The sequence below is a fragment of the Pomacea canaliculata genome, linkage group LG9 (genome assembly GCF_003073045.1).
Source record: "Pomacea canaliculata isolate SZHN2017 linkage group LG9, ASM307304v1, whole genome shotgun sequence".
NCBI lineage: Eukaryota > Metazoa > Mollusca > Gastropoda > Architaenioglossa > Ampullariidae > Pomacea > Pomacea canaliculata.
This window is the reverse complement of record NC_037598.1, coordinates 7,844,294-7,863,687: the sequence shown is the minus strand read 5'-3', so window position 1 is coordinate 7,863,687 and position 19,394 is coordinate 7,844,294. Positions and strand designations below refer to the sequence as shown.

Below are 19,394 nucleotides of genomic sequence, written 5' to 3'. Positions count from 1 at the left end.
TACGGCTGCGCATGCGCAAAGCGAAGAAAGGGAAACAATCAGGAATACCTTCACGGCAGACCTTAGCAGCTTGACTGTGTATTTTGATGCGTTTATTTATGTTTGGTTCGCCATCAGCAAATGGTTTCCAACATTAGAAGTGCTTACAATAGTTTTACACAGAGGCAGCATTCGTGGTCAGCAACAACCCTGTAAAAGTGGGAATAATGTGTCGTTAGTTGCTGTGTGCAGGGTGCTGCTGTAGCCAGGGCGCTCAATTTGAGATTATCAATTTCTTCCTAAATCAATGTGCGTAAGGAGAGAGAGGTTTATTTACAACCTGCATTCCAGGAGCTGGACCAGCCATAACAAAGGTAATTTTCAGTAACTACTATTTTTCCAAAGTAGCTTGCTTGAAACGAAAATGTCATGTTATACAAGATAGATTTGGGCAGTGATGACATTGAGCGGTGCATCGAGGACTGTTGTCATGGGAGTCTGCTTTGTGTCGTATAGTTTTACAAACACATATTTTCATGCAAAATAAATTGAATCAAATATATCCTTCATCTTAGAATTCTAATTTCTATGGTGACATTCTTCACTTGGTGGAATCTTACATATATTAATGATTTTAATCCCCTGCTGGCAACTAACCATAGACTGCACCGTGTAGTGCATGTAACACATGAAGCAGATTTTGGATTCCACGCCTCATCACAGTCTTCACGAGAACGAAATAACAAATTTCCTTGATAGGCTATTTTCAGGGTCAATCATCCACCCCAGTGCAAATAGAAAGAAGCCGATAAAATTGTTTTCAAATATGAGTTAGAGCAATCAGGTGTATGTTACAGAATGAATAAATCATTTCTGCCCATTTCCCAGGCTGTATTCAATAACCTTGTCCCTTCTTTCTGAACAGAAGTAAATACATACGTGACCTTACATTTTCAAGCACTGCAGGGACAAATTTTAATGACAGATAATGTTGGCAACTTCAGATCTCGGATGTACATTTGAGTTAAATTATTGTTGAAATACAATATAAAAGGTCAGGTATTCCAAATAAATGAAAGTTGATAAATGGCCAAGTAGAGGCTGCAGCTGTTAACAAAGAATACTTAAGCCATATAACAGAAATAATAATAATAATATATGCAAAATTTGTAAAGCGCATACTCACACTCCTAAGGAGTATGCTCTTAATGCTTAAGAACAAGAATGAAACATGGACAGCATACAAGGGACAGGAAAACGAACAAATAACATATGAGATAAAAGAATCAACAGCCATACTACATGAAGAATAAAATGAAATATAGAAAACTTAAAGAGGAACCAAATAACAAAAACAAGAGCTGAGATTAACATGATATTGCAAAACGAAGGGTGTGAAAAAGGACTAGCATTATGGGAAAGGTTGTTAGGAGTAATGTTTACAGAAGAGGTGTATTTTCAGTGCACATTTAAAAGATTCAATAGTGGGTAGGTGGCAGATATGGAAAGAGAGTTCCATTGTTTTGCTGCTAAATAATTAAAAAACCCTGTGGCCGTATGTTGTTGTTTTGTTGACAGAAAGAGTAAGGAGACGATCATCAGATGAGGAGTGGAGTTGTCTAGATGGGACGTAAGGGAAGAGCAGTTCAGAGAAATAATCAGGGCAGTTACTAGCAAAGAAATTAAAACAGAGCACCACAGTTTGTACTGGATGCGAGAACGGATGGGAAGCCAGTGCAGAAAATGAAGGACAGGAGTGGCGTGGTTCCGTTTCCTAGCTCTAAGCACCAGATGTGCAGCAGAGTTCTGTACTTTCTGGAGTTTGTGAAGAAGGTATTCAGGGCATGGATAAAACAAACGCACAGTCAAGAGCGTTGGTAGCGTGACAGAATGTGACGGGTCGCGCTGATCTTGCATAGTTCATAATAGGCAGACTGACAGACAGCTGTAACTTGTTTAGCAAGAGTCATGTCTTAAATTTGTATAGAAATGTCTTATTGCAGCAGTTGATTGAATTGAAGAAGCAGAAATATGGGAAGCAAACTCCTGATGACATTAGTGACTACACACAAAAGCATTTTGTTTAAATGGTTTAGTTGCATTAGAGACAAACATTGGAAGCTTGTTTTGGAAGCTATTTCAGGATTTGTTTATTATGTCTTCAGCAACAACTTCACACTTTTTAATGACTCTGCTCCCTTAGAGTTTTAGAGTTTGGGTTTATGAAAAGAGTTTTGTATTAAAGTATTTAGTAAACAAGCTGCTTTTGAAATATTAATAAAAAAAATATTTTTACCTTCAACATGATTTTATCTTTATGCGGACTTTTTTCTTATTTTATAATTCCATTTCATGGATTGTTAAATTTTATCTATAAAGTAACTAACTGTCTGTTAACACTCCAATTTAGAGAAACGCACCAGGTAAAAATTGTTTGGAACATACTCATTTCAAAGAGGTTTACACTTTTGTAAATTATTAACAAGTCTTTCTTGTCTGTATATGACAGTATTTTAATATTCATAAATTGTTTTACGTCTCCATGAGTAACACAATTTTTAAGCATTTTTTGTGAAAATTAGTAATTTTTTATATAGAAAATACTGTTTTTGGTGAATCTATCAAGTGCACCTATCAGTAAAGCAGGAACCTGCATGTTCTTGATCTAAATGCCATTATGAGTGGCTGACTCCATTACTTGCATTATGGGTACACATGATGCATGACAGGGATTGTCAACCTTTTGAATATATTAGATACTCAAGTGTTAATTCATATATACTTGCATCAAAGAGGTATGAATGAACACGTACTTTTGTACGCATGCAGCTACTAACACGAACACCATCCCAATTACATTTATGCACCTTCTTTTTTGTTAATAAAATTTTCTTTTCATACATATGAAATAGGGGCACCTGGTAGTGTAGTGGTTAAAACACTCTCTTGTCACCACTGCAGTAAGTGGATCAGGGTTCAGATCTCGTCTCAGGATACTGTATGTGACACCTGTTCGCAGGGCTGGGCTCGAGGGTTTTCTCCAGGTACTCCAGTTCCCCCCCCCCCTTTCCCTCTTCCCCCATAGTGTGAAATAGCCACAAGGTGGAAGCACTTTTCTACTAAATCAACCAATCAACATATGAAAAAATGTATCATGATTTATGCATAGAAGGGGAATAGTCATTATTCATACTTTTTGCCTCTAATCTTGATTTTTAGGATGGCTAGTTCCAGTGACTATTGCCGCAGCATTCTTCGGGTTTCTGTAGCCCAGATTTGTCAGAATTTGGGGTGGAATGCTACCCAGACGTCCACACTTGAACTACTCACTGATGTGTTGGAACGGTATCTTCTTGAGTTGGGCAAGGTGTCCCATCGCTACTGTGAGCAGTGTAAGTATGCATATCCTCTAGCTGTTTTTTGTCCACATTTGCATGTGTGTGCACACCTGCAGACAGGTGCATGTAGATAATTATTCTGGAATACATGTATTCAGGCACGAATGCTTAAATGTGCAACAATGATAGAATAATTACAATTAAATGTTACTAGAGTGAGAGAAATATGTTTGCATGCAGTCTTGTACAAACTCATATTTATATTTTATTTATATTGTATTTATTCGAAGTGAGGTGGGTGTTCAGTGTGCTGAAGATTTATGAAGGTCCTTTTTTTCTTAAAACTGAAGCTCTAGCATGTTTCCTTCATAATCATAGGTCACAGAGCTGTTTAATTCATGCATTGTATGACAGTTGGTAGGACTGAACCAAACCTTGATGATCTGGGATTGACATTTCGACACTTGGGCATAAACCTAGGAGAACTGGAAGATTATGTCCGCCATGTTGATCCTGTGCCTTTTGCTCATGAGGTTGTGGCTTTTCCTGCTCCCAAGAAGAATAATCTTCGCTTTCCTAACCCACGCAGCCGTGAGATTCTGCAACATCGTGATGAACATGTGCATGATCATCTTCCCTACATGTTTTCAGGCATGGAAGGTTGGTAATTATCATTTTAGTACAGATGACAGTTGGCCCAGTTCCATAGTATATAGAAACCATAGTGCAAGGGCCACTGGGAGGCTCTATAGTTAGTGTGCTTGATTTTCAAACCAGTAGGTTGAAGGCTTATTGAAGCCAGTAACTGATAACTTCTGTACCTGATCTTTTCAGAAGGTGGAAGAAAAAAAAGGTTAAGTCTGCCTTTCACATGCTATGACACTGTGAACCACTTTGAATTCACTTCATATATGGCCATTAGAAATGAAACTTTACCTTTTCCTTCTATAGCCATTAAAACCAATGTGAATGTAGCATAATGATAAAAAAATTGAAGAATTTAATAAAGTTTCCTGCTCATGGAATTAAATTAGTTTTAGATAATTACTGGCTTAAGGGGAATACCTTTACATCTTACATCTTTAATAACTGTCTGCAACACTTTTGCCGACACAGATGAGGTTCCTGAAGAACGAACATCGTCTCCAGCCCCTCCTTCCCAGCCCCTTACCCAAGACAACACTTCTATGGATACCAGCAGTCCTTCCTGCACAGAAAAAAGACCAGCATCTGCATCCTTGGATGGGCCTCCAAGCAAGCGATCAAGGTATCTTCATGGTTCGCAGGGTCCTTACTTATCCTTACAATTCCTCACACAATTTCTTACATTTTCTCTGTGACCCTTACAAGTCCTTATATTATAAAATATTACCACAGATTTATTTTTCATGCCTCTTATACATCCACTGCTATTTTAATCACACGGCTGCCAAGTCTCGTTGACAATGAGAACTTGCGTTTCGTGAGATTTTAGTCTTGACAGATGACAACATTTCTTTGTCTTCTTGACAATTCAAAAAATGCCGGGAAAGTGTTCTTTTCAGGAGAACTAGCTAAAGGAAGAAAAATATAAAGATTGGTTGATAAAAGATTCTAAAGATAAACATTGTGCACGATGTGCTGCCTGAGGAATATCCTTGAATTTTTCATCAATGGGCGAAATTGTTTTGAAGAAGCACATGCTTACTGATAAACACAAAAAGCGAATGAAAGTATTTCTGGAAGATACACGCGTTCATGTTACGGATTACTTTCGTAATCAAGAACCTCCCTAGCCCACTTAAAATCAGACAGCACCGACCAGCTCTTCTGATCCTCCAAGCCTTTGCATTCCTTGTAGTTACCTTAATTTAAAAAAAAAAACCCAAAAAACATTTGGTCTACACATCTGTACTACACTAGTTGCCCCTCCGTATTCGCAAAAAAAAACCCACACTCTTCTTTCAAAAGGCCTTCAGAAACTTTTCTCTTTCTTGAACCAGAGCCCTGATCTTCTAGTACTTTGCATAGCTCTATTTCTCTCTCTCTCCCCTTTTGAGTGTGTGTGTGAGAGAGAGAGAGACATGAACTGACTCTTATATTGCACAAAAGAATGGCTTTCAGGTCTTGCAATTATTGTTACTTAGATTTCTAGAAAACTTGGAATATTAAAATTAATGGTGTATGTTATCAGCACGCTAAAGAGACTTTTAAGTTACCTAAATATGGCAGATAGGCATCAAAATTAACTCTTTGATTATTTATTACTGGAATAGTAATACATGTATTTCAGAACATAGAGAAGACCAAAGATTCATAAATAATACCTCTTTCCGACCGTACATGAGAAAAACTTAAGCATTGATGACTGTCACTTAAGTCCTTACAAGGTCCTTACTTAGCACCATCCCTGATCCCTGGGAACCCTGATCTTTAAATCTTAAACCATCACTTATTTTCACTCATTAATTATTTTTGGTCTTCAGTCTGATGCTTTGTCATTCTTTAAAGTTAATAGCCTTACTAATAGAATTGGTTTCAGGAAGTTAACATGCATTAAGTTTGTGCTGGTTCGTTTTTTTCAGGATGATGGTGTCAAATCTGCCTGAAGAAGCAGGTCATTCACAGTATGAGATGACAAGTGTTGCAATGACTAATGGTGGCTTTCTGACCCCAATACGAGGTCAGGGCCGACTGCCTGATTCTCGAACTCCTCCACCCACTATCCGCCATGCTATTACCTTCACGGAAGGTCCTGGTGGGGCCAGCAAGAATCTGGATGGTTCTGAAGCCAACAAAGAAAATAACGCACTAGAGCCATCAACCAAAGAACCTGTACGTGTCAATATTGTGACTGGAAAAGAGCCGACAGTCTCCAGCATTAGTGGTGCCAGTGGTGTTGGAGCAAACAGCAGCAGCAGTGGAAAAGCAGATGTAGCAAAATCAAAAGTAAAGAAAGATGGTGTGAAGGTCAAGAAGACCAAGAAACCTGCAAGTGCAACCATGCCAATGCAAGGGGCAGGAATCCACAAATCTGTAGCTGAAGGTGCTCTTCAACAGACCCTCATTGTTCCAACCCCTCCTCTGAAAAAATTCAAGATTCCTAAAATCAAGGAGGGAAAATCTAAAGGAGAGAAGGTTAAATCAAGTACCAAGAAGAAAGTGCCAAGTCTACCACCATCAGATAAACAGGAGGATGGACTTGAGCCAAGCCGATTGAAAGAACTGCTGTTGTCGCCCAACAAAATGAGTGCTTTGAACAGTGGGCAGGGTGGCTCTTCTTCTGAACAGTTGTCCAAAACAGTCATGGATTTGAACGAATCTGTGCCGTCCCCCAATTCTACTCAGGGTCTCATGCAAGCATTTCCACCAACAGACATATTTGACAGTCATTCCTCCCGAGAGAACTCACCTGAACGACTTGTCATTGCAGAAGCAGAAGGAAGAGCGCAGGAAAAGGAGGAAGAACGTCAGGTGCGTTTGAAGAACATTGAGGACAGCATCAATGCTGTTATCAGGGACTCAATGGCTGTGAAGAATGAACAGACAGAGGTGTCTGGTTCCAAGGTACCCAAGGCAAAGAAAATGGTGTCTACTAAAGGAGAGAAGAAAGAGAAAGTGAAGAAGCAGAAAAGCAAAGGAAAATTCAAAAGTGTGGAGTTTATTGCAGATGATGTATTGAAACGTGAAGCAGCAGATGCTGCTGCTTTGGATAAGTCCATGAATGACACTATAGATTCTGTCATCAGACAGAGCATTGAGCAGTCATCCCAGAAGGAATCTTTGGCTTCTTCTGTGCAGCCACCTGCAGTAGCAGCTGAGCATGTGGCCATAGACAAGAAAGTGCCCAAAAAGGTCAGCAAAAAGAAGCCGGACAAAGACAAGTCTCCAACGGTCAAGAAGAAGCTGAAGGCTAAGCTCCAGACAAAGACAGGCAAAGGAGGGGAGCTTGCATCACCACCATTGGAACCCAAACCATTTGTCTCAGATAAATATAGCACAGAAGAGCTGCAGGTGTATGAGTTTGCTGACAGCCCTCAAGAAATGCCTCCAACACGGCGGCCATCTCAGGCAGCCTCTCCCCCACCTCCTGCTCAATCCCATCCCCCAGTGACCTCTCCACATCCACCACCACCACCCTTGATACCACCTCCTCCACCTCATGTGGCTCCTGCATTGACAGACGTGAAATCTACTATCAAGGCTCAGAATGAAGAGGCTGGTCTGGTAACCTCCCCTCTGGCCTCATCAGCCAGTGCTATTGACATTCTTCAAGTGAAGCCTTTGAAAATTGAGATTCCCAAGGAGAAAGAGCGACCTGAGGAGAAGAACAGGGACAAAGACAGAGAGAGGTCAAAGGTAAAATCTTGAACAATTATATTTGAGTGTGTATTTTTTCGTAGAGTAAAATGTCTAGCAACAGAAGAGAGAATGAAATGAAGTGGTTTACCAAATCCAGGTCATAACCTGCAGAAGATGAAGTCCAGATGTCTTCTAACATGGCATTTTACTTACCTCTGATAAATCAGCAACCTACTGGGTGGGCTGGGGCCTTCGGTGAAGTTGTGAACACTAATCATTAGAGCAGGGGTGGGCAATTAATTTTCCCAAGGGGCCGGATGAGAAACTGGGATGGTTCTAGAGGGCCGGATGAGAAACTGGGATGGTTCTAGAGGGCCGGATGAGAAACTGGGATGGTTCTAGAGGGCCGGACTAATATAGTTAACTCAGTTTTACCCAATACTGTATATATAGTATATTTACTGGTGGGCGGCCGGCGGACGGGCCGGTCAGAGACAGGAGGCGGGCCGGATCCGGCCCGCGGGCCGGTGTTTGCCCAGGTCTGCATTAGAGTAAAGCACATGTTTGTACACATTGTTAAAATGATTCTGTGAGAGCCAATGTATTCTGTGTGTTTTGGAACTTTGAGACTCTGGTACAGGTACACTTTTATTTGCAGATTTTTTTTCTTTTACTATACCCAGTTTCTTTATGGTCTGGGCTTTCTTTTTATGGTCCTGCACATTTATTTGTGCATGTGTATGTTTACTTTATATTAGGCTAGCTTTCAACCAGTTCTTTTGGCCATTCCTTGTTATTAATCCTTTTAGTCAAAAAATGAATGATTTTTGTGAAGTGTTTTACTTTAAATAAAGACCAGAGTAAGTCTTATGAAAAGCAGTTTATTTAATGCTGCAGTTTGCAATTCTCTTTTCAACCTTGGAATTATAAAAACGTAAATTAATACAAAATGAAAATAAAAAGGATTCTTATTATGCGATGGTAGAATAGCATCCATCAGACTCTTTTGGAGCTTATCCCCGAATTGTCCTGTGAGATAAATAAAGTGTTAAATTTAATTACAATGAGTGTACTTAGTTTACACTTTGTGGCTAACAGTCACACCCCAAGTTTCGCTGGGACTGTTGAGCGTGCACTGCACATGCAGTGATTGGTTAGTGAAATACCCTCACTGTTGACTTTTAAGAAAGAGGTTTCTAGTGCTGTCCAGAAAGGTTGATGTTACTGATTTGTGTTGTACTGAAAGCTTGTGCTAACTTCTTCATGTGTATCAAAAAAAAGAAGTTGTGATCACATTGAAAACTGTTGTTTAAAGAAACAATTAGATTTGCAGGTGAACATTTCGAAATTTCAAGTTTGATATTATTCCAAAAGGAACGAGACCACAGGAAAGACAAGAAAGAGAGAAGAAAAGACAAAGAAAAGAAGAAAAAGAATAAAGACAAGGACCGTGATAAGGAGAGGAAAGAACGCCATGGGCATAAAGAGGAAAAGAACAAAGAGGACAAGGTATGGTTTAGACTGGCCTTTGTGTGCTAGGAGAAGATTTGTGAACAATCATTCATGATCTGTAGCATGTGTAAGTAGATCGGAAAGTGTATAGTTTTTTAATATGCAGAAGTGTGAATTTTGATATTTTGTGTAGGGCATGTTGGATTTTTCCTATTTCCTTTTTGGGTTTGGTTGTAATCAGCTTGGCAATTTGTGGGTCTCATGTAGCATATTTGCAGCTCTGGCATTTACATGCTGTGATGTTGACATAAATGAGTGTGGGTAGTCACACACTTATTATAAAATGTTGGTGCTACTAATAAGATATGTAGATCCTGATGCAAAATCAGGAGCCTTGCATGCACCTGGATCTTTTATTAAAATTTTTATAACTTACGTAATACATTTTGTTTCAAATGCTTAACAGAGCTGGCTGTCTATTTGAAGAAATATTTGAAAATCAGGAATGCATGAAAAATAATGTGGGCTTGTTTATAGGGGCAGATTTATTTTTGGTACAATTCTTGTTTATTTGTTTCAGGTGGGAGGCAACTTGAAAATTAAGATCAAGTTTGGCAGTGACTCTTTAGGTACCTCTTCCTCTGTGATGGTGACTGAGAACAAAGCATCACCCATCGATGCTGCTTTGAAGCAGGAGCCTATGCCTTCACCACAGCGGCCAGAAATTCTGAAATTGTGAGTACTAAAGAATGTTGGTTGATTACAGGAGACATAACAGGAATAGACATGTGCATGCAGATACTTATGCAGCCTGCAGCCTCAAGTATGCAGTATTACAAAAAAAATTAATAGAAGTGCCATGATTTAATCTCCTATCGCTTTTAGTTCATTTTCATAATTTTTTTTCCTAGAAAACTGCTTGAAATTTGTGTATGCCTAAGTATCTGCATGAGATGCATTGTGATGTTGACAATGAACTACAGGTAGTCCTCGAGTTACGTCGTTTCGTGGTTACGACGCTGTAATTGACGCTCATTCCGACTTACGAGGTTTAGCGTCGTAAGTCGAACTGTACGTGATCCTCATTCCACGTGCGGCGGAAGTCATAAGGCAATCTGAGATGGGGAAACAGCAACAAAAATTGGCAGGTCATTAGGACTTAGTTGTTCGACTGTCGCTACGATTATCAAGGATAAAGATCGCATCCTTGAACACGTGAAAGGATCTGCTCCTATGAAAGCGACAGTGATAACAAAGCGTAGTGTACTGTACAGTATTTTACTGTACTTATGTTTATTGATAATTATGTAGGTTGTTGTGTTAGGATAGGTGTTTGGATAGGCTAAGTGTTTGCAGTACTGTACTGTTTTTATGTTACAGTACTGTATGAATGTATGATCCGACTTACGTCGAAATTCGGTTTACAACGCCGCATTAAGAACGGATCACCGTCGTAAGTCGAGGACTACCTGTACAAGCATTGTTTTCTGTTGTTTTTTGTGAGTGTGTGCACAAGGCCTGGTGACTTTCCTGTTTAGTATGTACAAAGCACGTGAGCGAGAATTAAGCAAGGGGGAAAAATGGACAGTTTCAAAACTTAAAAGATCTTTCAATTTTTTTTTATAACCAGAATATACTAAGGAGTGTTTATTTTGGCATTGTAATATCTGGTCCACTTATGAAACAAATCAGCAAGTGGAATGATAAGTCCTACAGTTCTATAGTGCATGCGCCATGTAGGAAGGTACTTCCCTTTTCGGTCTGAAGAACCATTGGTCACAGAAGTAACAAGAAATTTACTTTTTAGATTTTCTGGTTGTTGCGAGATCATGTCTTAAATGTGCAGTGTTCATGTGTTAAAGGGTCATACGGCGAGACTCAGGTGACACCAGTTCAAGTCAGAAAAAGTCAGGAGGCACACAGAATTCTTCTAAACTCTCCAATCCTACACCACCCTCCATGGTTCCTGTCAAGACTGAGCCTGTGTCCTCACCATCATTGCCACAGGTTACATCGCCATCGCACTGGTCTCCACTTTCAAAGACAAAGAGTCCACCATCTCGTGGCAGAAGCAGCAGTCCTTTTCATGGAAGCCCTATGCGGGTGTCAGAGGAAAAGAAGACTGTATCAAAGTCTGTCAGAGGAAGATCACCTGTCCGGACTCATCAATCCTCTCCCAGAGAAACATTTTCTTCATCACCCTTTTGTTCGCCAGGGCCAGGTGAGAAAAAGAAGGCATATGCCCATGTGCATTCACCTCCACCTCCCACTCCATCTCCACCCCCGAAGTCTCCTTCCCCCATGCCCAGAACTCCCTCCCCTGCTAGACGCAGGCATTCAAGTTCACCAGTTTCTGTGTCATCTCCTTTACAACATTCCCCCTCCCCAGCTCCTAAATCTCCTACGCCAACCCCGAAGACCCCATCATTGTCGCCAGCCTATCCTCCCTCTTCTCCGTTTCATCCAGATCATTCCCCTCCACAAGGACGGGCACGCTCTCCAGCAGCTCGATGTTTGTTTGGAGTTCCTGAAAAAGACAGCTCATCCCAACCATCTCCACTTTCTGTTGACGTTTTTAACAAAGAATCTGCACCTGACCTTGAAACAGACTCACAGCATGAACTTTTTGGTAAACAAAAAGGAAAGCCAGGTCGGCCCAGGTCCAAGTCACCCAGAGCAAAGTCTCCCAAAGGGCCAAAATCACCCAAAATATCGGGCACAAAGACAAGCAAACCATCCAAGTCCAGTGGTGGCAAGGGACGTGGGCGACCTCCAAAAGTCAAAACTGTTTCCAAGGTATCATCAGAGACTGTTACAGTGGAAAGCAGCCTGACTGAGGTCTCCTCTAAACCTGTGGGTGCTGTAAAAGCAGAATTGATGAATGAAAAAGTGCCAGCTCCAGGACCTCCATCGCCACTTTTCACTCCAGATTCACCCGAGCAACAGGAAGAAACAACTTTGACCTCTGATAAGACAAAAGGAGGATCACATGGTTCACAGTCAAGGCAGAGGACGGTTGAAGCTGAGACCCTGGGATTTTTCATCGTAAGTAACTTTTTTGTTTTGAGCAGTTTGTAAAATACTCATCCGGTAGGAACAGAATCATGGAAACATTTAATTTCTAATATTTTTTTTCAGTTCTCGTTTGATTTGTTTTGTTTTATTTGATTCTTTTTGATCCCTGCTGACATTGCCACATTCATAACCAAAAATGTTTTCTTTACCTACTTAGGACCCAACCACAGGCACAAAGATATGGGTGTGTCCTGCATGTAAGATGCAGGATGATGGTAGCCCTATGATCGGCTGTGATACTTGTGATGACTGGTATCATTGGTGAGTTGATGTCGATAGATATGTATGTGTCAATGCACATGTTTATATGCATATGTTGTTGCACAAGCTTCTTTGTTGATACTAAGAACTGAGTTAAGTGCATGGTATATATTGAAGAAAGTTGATTCTTGTCTCTGACGGTTTTATTTCATAGAGATAGAGATTGAAGGGAGGAGAAAGTGAGAGAGTGAGGATGAGAGTTAAAGAACATTTTAGCTGTAGTTAAGATTCTTCTCATCAGCATGTGCTTAACTGCTATAATTTGTCAGGAAAAAAGTGAGGCTGAACCAGCCACTTTAGCTTGCAATGTAGCTTTGGTGAGCCAGATGTGTTATAGCTAGGATGGAAACAAAGTTCTAGTTTTCACAGTTTTTAGAGTCCTACTGCTAAAGCTTATTGAATAGAAATACTACAGCAGCAGGGATATAGTTACTTAGTCAAATATTCTTTGGTAATCCTTCGTACTTCAGAAACAGCAGTGTGTGATCACTGTATATAACATCTGCACCATTTGTCCAGGGTCTGTGTCAACATCGAACAAGAGCCTCCTGAAGAAGAATCATGGTACTGTCCACGCTGCAGTGCCAAATCACGTGCTAAACCAAAGATGTTAAAACCAAAAGGCAAGCGAGGCCGGAAGAAAAAAATCCACTGAGGTTAACCCTATTTGGTGAAATCTGTTGCAGCTTTTGCCATGCAGAGGAGTGTGAAACAGGCCCAGCAACAATGTTTAACAGATTAAAAAATCTCTAAATCTCGCTTAGGGTGTGAGATGCGGTTAAACATACAGGCTTGGCTTCTATGCCAGGCATTCTCAGAGGATCAGAAATTCAGAGGTGTCATGAATTTCTGGAACTTGCTGTGAAGGTTGTCAACCAGCCCTCATTACATATTTGTTAAACTGGTTTTGAACATTAGAATCTGTTTTTGATTTTCAGACATTTCTGTGTACTCATCATTATCCAGAATATGAAGCCCTTGGTTTTAGACAAGAAATTCCATTTCTGAGACATAGGCAGGGTGCAGAGTTCTGTAATTTTGAATTTTGTAATTCAGCTAAAATGTGTTCCAAGACAAAATGAGCTAGGAGCTCTGGCTAGCAGAATCCAGTCTCAAGACCAAACTAGGGGAATGCCAACAATCTAAAAAGAAAGACTAATTTCTTTGAGGTCAGTGGACTGTATAGCATGGCCAATCATTTACTGAATGCTGAAGAAGGAAAAGGTGAACAACACGGGAGAGATAAGAAAATTGCATGAAAGGTGGAAAATGTTAATCCAGAAAACATTTTCAGATATTTGTTGAAAGAAGAAAGTTTTTCAGCATTGATATCTGGTCTTTGGATATGTATTTTGACTGTTTTTTTTTTCTGTGGGCAACATCTAAGTGAAATTCAGCATGCTTTTTTATTTTAATGAGATGAAGGTAAAAGTTCCTGTTGTGCTTTGATAATTATAGTACTGAACCCTTTTCTTCGTTTTGTCTGTGATGAGGTTTCAGTTTCATTTTAATTCTAATGTAGTGTAAGTAGACCAGTTTTTTTCTGTGCTGGCACTTGGCAGAAGAATTTGAGTCATTGTCAGTAAGAAGGAAAGATGTTAGACATGCATATTAGTCAATAGTTGCAGGAGAACATCTCTGACACCTATCACCTTGACACTTGATTTCTTTGCTGAAAGCATCATGAAATACAGAGGTATACATTTGCGAATTGTCTGCAGCTTTTCAGAAAAATGTTAGCCATCTGAGTACCAAGTCTCTATTAGATTTGTCAAGTTCCCTCTGTGTCCAGTGCATTAATACTCTGTAAGGGAAAGGTTTATTCAGAAATAGCTTTCTCATCATGGGACAAAACAAAGACTAAGGCAAGCATCATGGACAAAATCATTTTAAATCCAAGAAGCAGTTGTTCTGTGCTGAGGTAATCATGAAATTAATTTGGTAAATAGTGTATAGCAAAGTTTTTCATTTTTATTTGGAGTCCAGTTTAAAGCCTCTTTTATTGACTTTGATAAAGTGATAACATCTTTTTCACAGGGTTGTAGATATAGTGCTTTTCTAAAATAAAACATCCAGGAAAAAGGGATGGTGATTTTTTTTTGTGGGTTTTACAGGATTGCTAAGAACAGCAGATGTTTTCTTTTTTCACATGTGCATATGTTTATGTCTTTCAGTCAGTTGACCTGGTGAAATGCTGTTATTGATGTTGTGACCAAAGAATGTGCTTTTGGATGCATTTCAAAGCTGCTTTGAGCCACCCATTCTTTATCTCACAGCACACTTACTGTAGTAAAGGCCTATTACATAAATGGTTTCTCACATAGGGAAGACTTGGAAAGACTGGTAGCATCATTGATACTAAAAATGCCACACCTGCAATTGGGAAAGACCCAAGAGCTAGGTGCTAGCTCCATGAAATGCACAGCATGCTCAGGCCAGGAAATAGTCAGCTGTGTCAGGCAGCTCGCTTTTGGGTAGACACGCAGGGAAATCCCGTCCATGTCCAGAGATAATGGTGGTGGCCTCCCTGGAACATTTACTGCTCATTTCTTGTAAGCATCGTGGTAAACAGGTTTATCTGGTGGCATCTGTGACTTCAAAACAAAAACAATACGTGTCTGAGGCTTCTTTTGCTTTCAGGCAGTAATGTGGTTGGTTGCTTGCTAAAAAAACATTTTGAAGTTAGTTCACGTGGCAGCAAGTAATCTGTCTTTCCACTCTTCCCCTTTCCATGCTGTCGGTCAATTTGTGATGTTGTACAGATATTTTTATACTAGCACTGCCAAAGTTTTGGGAGGATGTTGATGCTAATGTTCGAAAGATTCAAGATTTGTTATGTATTTAGAGGTTTATTTTGTAAACATGGTATGTTTTGCATCCAAGTGATTTTGGTAATTGTACACAAGATGACGTGGCTTGATTTTATTTTTAAATGAAAGCCCAAGCCCTGTACCAGAATGCCATCTGTGGCTTTGTAAATTGCTCTTGCGTGGTGAATACTGTTTCTTTCAAAGGCAGTCACTTTCTGCCAAGTTCTTATCCAAAATAATTCTAGATTGTAAGGCTTAGCATTCAAATGTTACAAATTTAATAGTAGTTTGAAAGAGGAGTGATGTGGAGGTTCAGAGGAAAAGAGCAGAATTTGCAAGTGAATTGTTGGCAAGCCATGCACAAAACCAGATTTACAAATGAGTAGGCCTGTTATGTGTAATTATTTGAAAACTGACATCAGATGAAAGACTGAACACTGGAATGAATGAAAAATGGTCATTTTTTCTGCTTAATTTAAAAAAAAACTATCATATTGGTTGACTACGAGATATTGTTGAACACTATTTTAAGCAACATAACACGCAGGACTTGGCACGGCAAGTGGGGCAAACTGTTCACATGCCATTATGGTTTCTTTGACTGGAAGTTTGTGATGTTAATACACTTGGCGAGTTTTTGGTGACAAGTTTTGCAGCTTAATTAGCTTGCTAAGAGTTGGGTGTCACAAATGTTACCACTTTGTGTCCAGAGGTTGAAGGCTGTAATTTTTTGTTCAAAGTGGTTACCTTAGCATGACTGATGTATGTTGTTTGGTGTAAATTGCATGTCAGCTTGTCAGGATTGTTTTCCTGGGGTGTTTGCACATATTTAGATGGTTTAATATGTGTATGTTATATATGCCAAATTGAGACTTCATTCCCTCCAGTGTAAATGATCTTGATGTGAGCATATTTTAGCAGCAAGGATGCAGTTAATTTCTCCTGTCGTTCTGATTAAATGACTGGTATAATGGTATTGTTTTGTGTACATTGTGCCCATGCATAATCTTGTAGAACATCTATTTCAATTGTAGCCATTGTGGATAGAACAGCATGCTTGGAAAAAAAGTGCTTTCAAGTTTCTTTAGCCAACTATGGGCTAGTGTCATGTTGCAGACGAACTTTGGGAGTGAGATAGGGGAGGGTGAATGTGGTCGCCCCATTTTCCCCAGAGTAAACAAAAATAGAAAACTTTAACAAAATATTGCTGCTGATCTTCAGGTTGCTTGGAATTATAGCAGCATATCATGTAATTTGATAACATTTTCTAACCCAGAACCATCTTGTCAAAGATGGGGTTTGGTGTTGTCCATGCTACCTTAGAGATCACAATTTATAACTCTTTTTCTTTTTTTTGGTGGGGGGTAGGGGTAAACTCTGTGGGCAAGAAAATTTCCAGAGCTTATTTAAACTCCTCTACCACTATTTTTTTTTTTGTCTTTTTAGTTTGCATTAAACATTCACCTCCCAATGAAAAAAAAACCTGATTTCTCACCCCCCCCCACCCCTTCATTGTCCATTTACATCTCTTGCTGTTGGTCTTTCATAAATGTCACAATTGAATTTGACATACATTTTGCATTGCACTGCGTTTTTGTCCCCAAGGCAGCGAGATTTTTTTCTGAAATTTTTTTTCTATATCCTATCTTACATAATTTTACTAATGTGAAAAACAGAAGAAAAGTGGTTGATGAGTGCAAAGTACCTCACTATTGTGGTGTGGTATTTAGTTAGCTAATTTGATGTAGGTGCTCCTGTTTGTGCCGCTTTTAATTTGATGGCTGGTGTACATGAAGTGTTGCAGGATGGTGCCTCCAGATCTTGAGATGTACAGATGTTTGATGATTCACCAGGCATCCAGTGTAATGGTGATGTCTTGCTACAAAAATAGGAGCCAACTGTAAATAGGGTTAGGACTAATGTCCAGGAGCAGAAAATTCTTTTATGTGCATAGTGTCAGAATTTTTTTAATGCTGTTTCATGCCAGAGCTTTGATATTAAGGCCGCTCATAACCAGTTAAGGGTTCACATAAAAAAGTGTTGTTGATCACCAGTCATAAAATCTGTGTTGGGCTTATTACCCAATAAGATCAGATTAATTTTTGTTTACATAGAAATGGAAAAGGAAAAAAGCTACAGATGAAATGAGAATGTTTTACATCAGGGGTGCCAACCTACAGCCGAGTCACATCTGGCCCACTTGTTTTAACCAGACACAACAGTTCATTTTTAACATGATGATTCTGGCAAAACTGCCATGTCCTGATCTGTGAGATTTCGCTGTAGTAGAGCCAGGATTTAGAGATGGCATTGCAGTCATGATGTCACCCTGTAATCTTTGGATTTATGTTTATTAGGTATTTAGTGTGGCACTTCAAACTATTGTAAAGAAAAAAAAAGGTCAAAAAGGTGTCAACAACTGCAGACACTGGGGATTTCTTATGACTGATAGATGGGAGACTTCAGGTATTTAAAATAAAATCACTTAAAAAGTAGAGTGTGGAAAGAAGACAGCAGCTAGCTTATAGCTTTTTTTCTTTCATTGTATACTTGATCATGTATACATGAGAAAGGTGGTCATCACCAGAATACTTGCATTTGAAACCAGGAAGGACAATTGCTGGTTCCTTGAAAAAGTGCAATCTATACTTCCACTTAAATTGTTTTGAAGGCCTTTGTGGTAAGAACACAGTGTACTGTGTTGCACCTCTGCCACAGACAACACTGGATGGCCACAAAGAATAGTGGTCATACCAAATTAAGATCCAATTTCAGTGGGTGAGGCATTGCTGTGCATTTAGATTTTTGTTCACCTAGCGGAGGTGCTGTGTGATGTGATTTGCAGCTTACCTAGCATGAGATGTGTGTTTTATTGGTACTTTTAATTGTAATAGCCAGTTTCCTGCATTTATTTGAGACAGTTTGAAGGCAGCTACTTCTTCCGTTTTTTTCTTTTCTTTATTTTAAATATGTATGTATTCAGGGCAGTAGGCTTGTGTGTGGGAGTGTGAAAGTTCAGATCGTGATGAAATATACTTCTTTGTAGATAGCTTGAGATGTTGTAGATTAACACTGCTGTGCCTCTAAACTTTCAGCTTCTGAAGCAGGGGATGGTGTCTGGAAAGATATCGATGAAACTTCAAAAAAGAAAACTCAATTCTTAATTGCAGTTTTTCTGCTTGGGTAAAAAGGTGTATTTTTTAGGTCGACAACATGACAGCTCTGTTTGCCTGTGAAGTACTGATAAGCCCAATGGAGAATCAGTTGGTGGCTAATTCCCAATGTGTAACTAGTCATCTCATAGCTGTCTAATGAAGCGAGGTTCAGGGGCACAGTAGGTCCTGTGGAACTGCACTAAGAAGCTTGTGATTTTAGTTTTCTTCCCTCTTGTTTCCTGAATGTCACAGGTGATTTTGTTGTTAACTTGTGTGAATAAAGCACCATTGTCAGTTTGGCTTTTTAAAAAAATCTTTAAAGATATTCAGGAAAATGCTCACTTGACAATTTTAAGATCACACATTTATCCTTCAGTCAGCTTCATTCACTCACATAGAACACAAAAGTTTAAAAACTTTAACAACATGCATTTCAACTTTTCACCAACGATTTGACAACCCAACAGTGACTCATTTCACTCACTCAGCTGACAGGATTCAGACACTTTCACTACCAACAACCCATCGTTACTCAAGTACTTCAGCTTAAGACCCGAAAAATACTTACCTGTCACTCATCAGTTAAAAAATAAATTAAAACAACAGTTAAAAACATGTTGCACTTCTCAGTTAAACACTTTGCTTCTTTGGATTCAAGAGCTACTATTAAAGTTAAAAACAGATTATTAGAAGGTTGTTATAATTTATACTCCTTTGGCCACTGGGGGGGGGGGGAAAAAAAAAAAAGACCACAATGCCACAGGAAGAAAAGAATGCAGACTGGAAACACTCTTCCTCTTGCAAAATACTGTGTCCAATTGTAGACGCAGATGATAAATGCAAACTTGGATGGGTTTATGACGGGAGGAGTAAAGAAGAGACAAGAGACTTGGTCAGAGGTTGATATTGATGGCACGAAGCACCTGAGTTTCAGCAGCATTGTGGTGGGCACTGAACATGCTGTAGCAGACTTGTGTTGACAGTGTCTGAAGAAATTCTGTCAGGTATGCCTGCCATCAAAATCATTGAATAATGATAACACA

The 19,394-nt window shown here is 39.4% G+C and overlaps 2 protein-coding genes across 3 annotated transcripts in view; one reads left to right on the top strand and one right to left on the bottom strand.

Moving 5' to 3' along the window:
* Nucleotides 1-29: 29 nt before the first annotated feature.
* LOC112571525 (transcription initiation factor TFIID subunit 3-like) lies at nucleotides 30-19,078 on the top strand. The gene is made up of 10 exons (XM_025250557.1): nucleotides 30-353; nucleotides 3,199-3,371; nucleotides 3,732-3,977; nucleotides 4,434-4,584; nucleotides 5,882-7,655; nucleotides 8,973-9,107; nucleotides 9,631-9,785; nucleotides 10,913-12,095; nucleotides 12,283-12,386; nucleotides 12,906-19,078. The coding sequence occupies exons 2-10, from the start codon at nucleotides 3,200-3,202 to the stop codon at nucleotides 13,039-13,041; spliced, it is 4,056 nt and encodes a 1,351-aa protein (XP_025106342.1). The 5' UTR covers nucleotides 30-353; nucleotide 3,199; the 3' UTR covers nucleotides 13,042-19,078.
* Nucleotides 18,766-19,394, bottom strand: part of LOC112571526 (importin-9-like) — a 20,340-nt gene continuing 19,711 nt past the window's right edge. For both annotated transcript variants that reach the window (XM_025250558.1, XM_025250559.1), the window contains exon 25: nucleotides 18,766-19,361. In XM_025250558.1, coding sequence (XP_025106343.1) covers nucleotides 19,245-19,361 — 117 coding nt within the window. In that variant the 3' untranslated portion in view covers nucleotides 18,766-19,244. The remainder of the gene's footprint in view (nucleotides 19,362-19,394) is intronic.

Bases quoted from the DNA above. Each gene is read 5' to 3' on its own strand.
- LOC112571525 (XM_025250557.1), top strand. From the start codon at position 3,200: ATGGCTAGTTCCAGTGACTATTGCCGCAGCATTCTTCGGGTTTCTGTA. The intron at 3,372-3,731 runs GTAAGTATGCAT...ATTGTATGACAG, and splicing joins CCATCGCTACTGTGAGCAGT to TTGGTAGGACTGAACCAAAC. The intron at 12,387-12,905 runs GTGAGTTGATGT...CCATTTGTCCAG, and splicing joins TGTGATGACTGGTATCATTG to GGTCTGTGTCAACATCGAAC.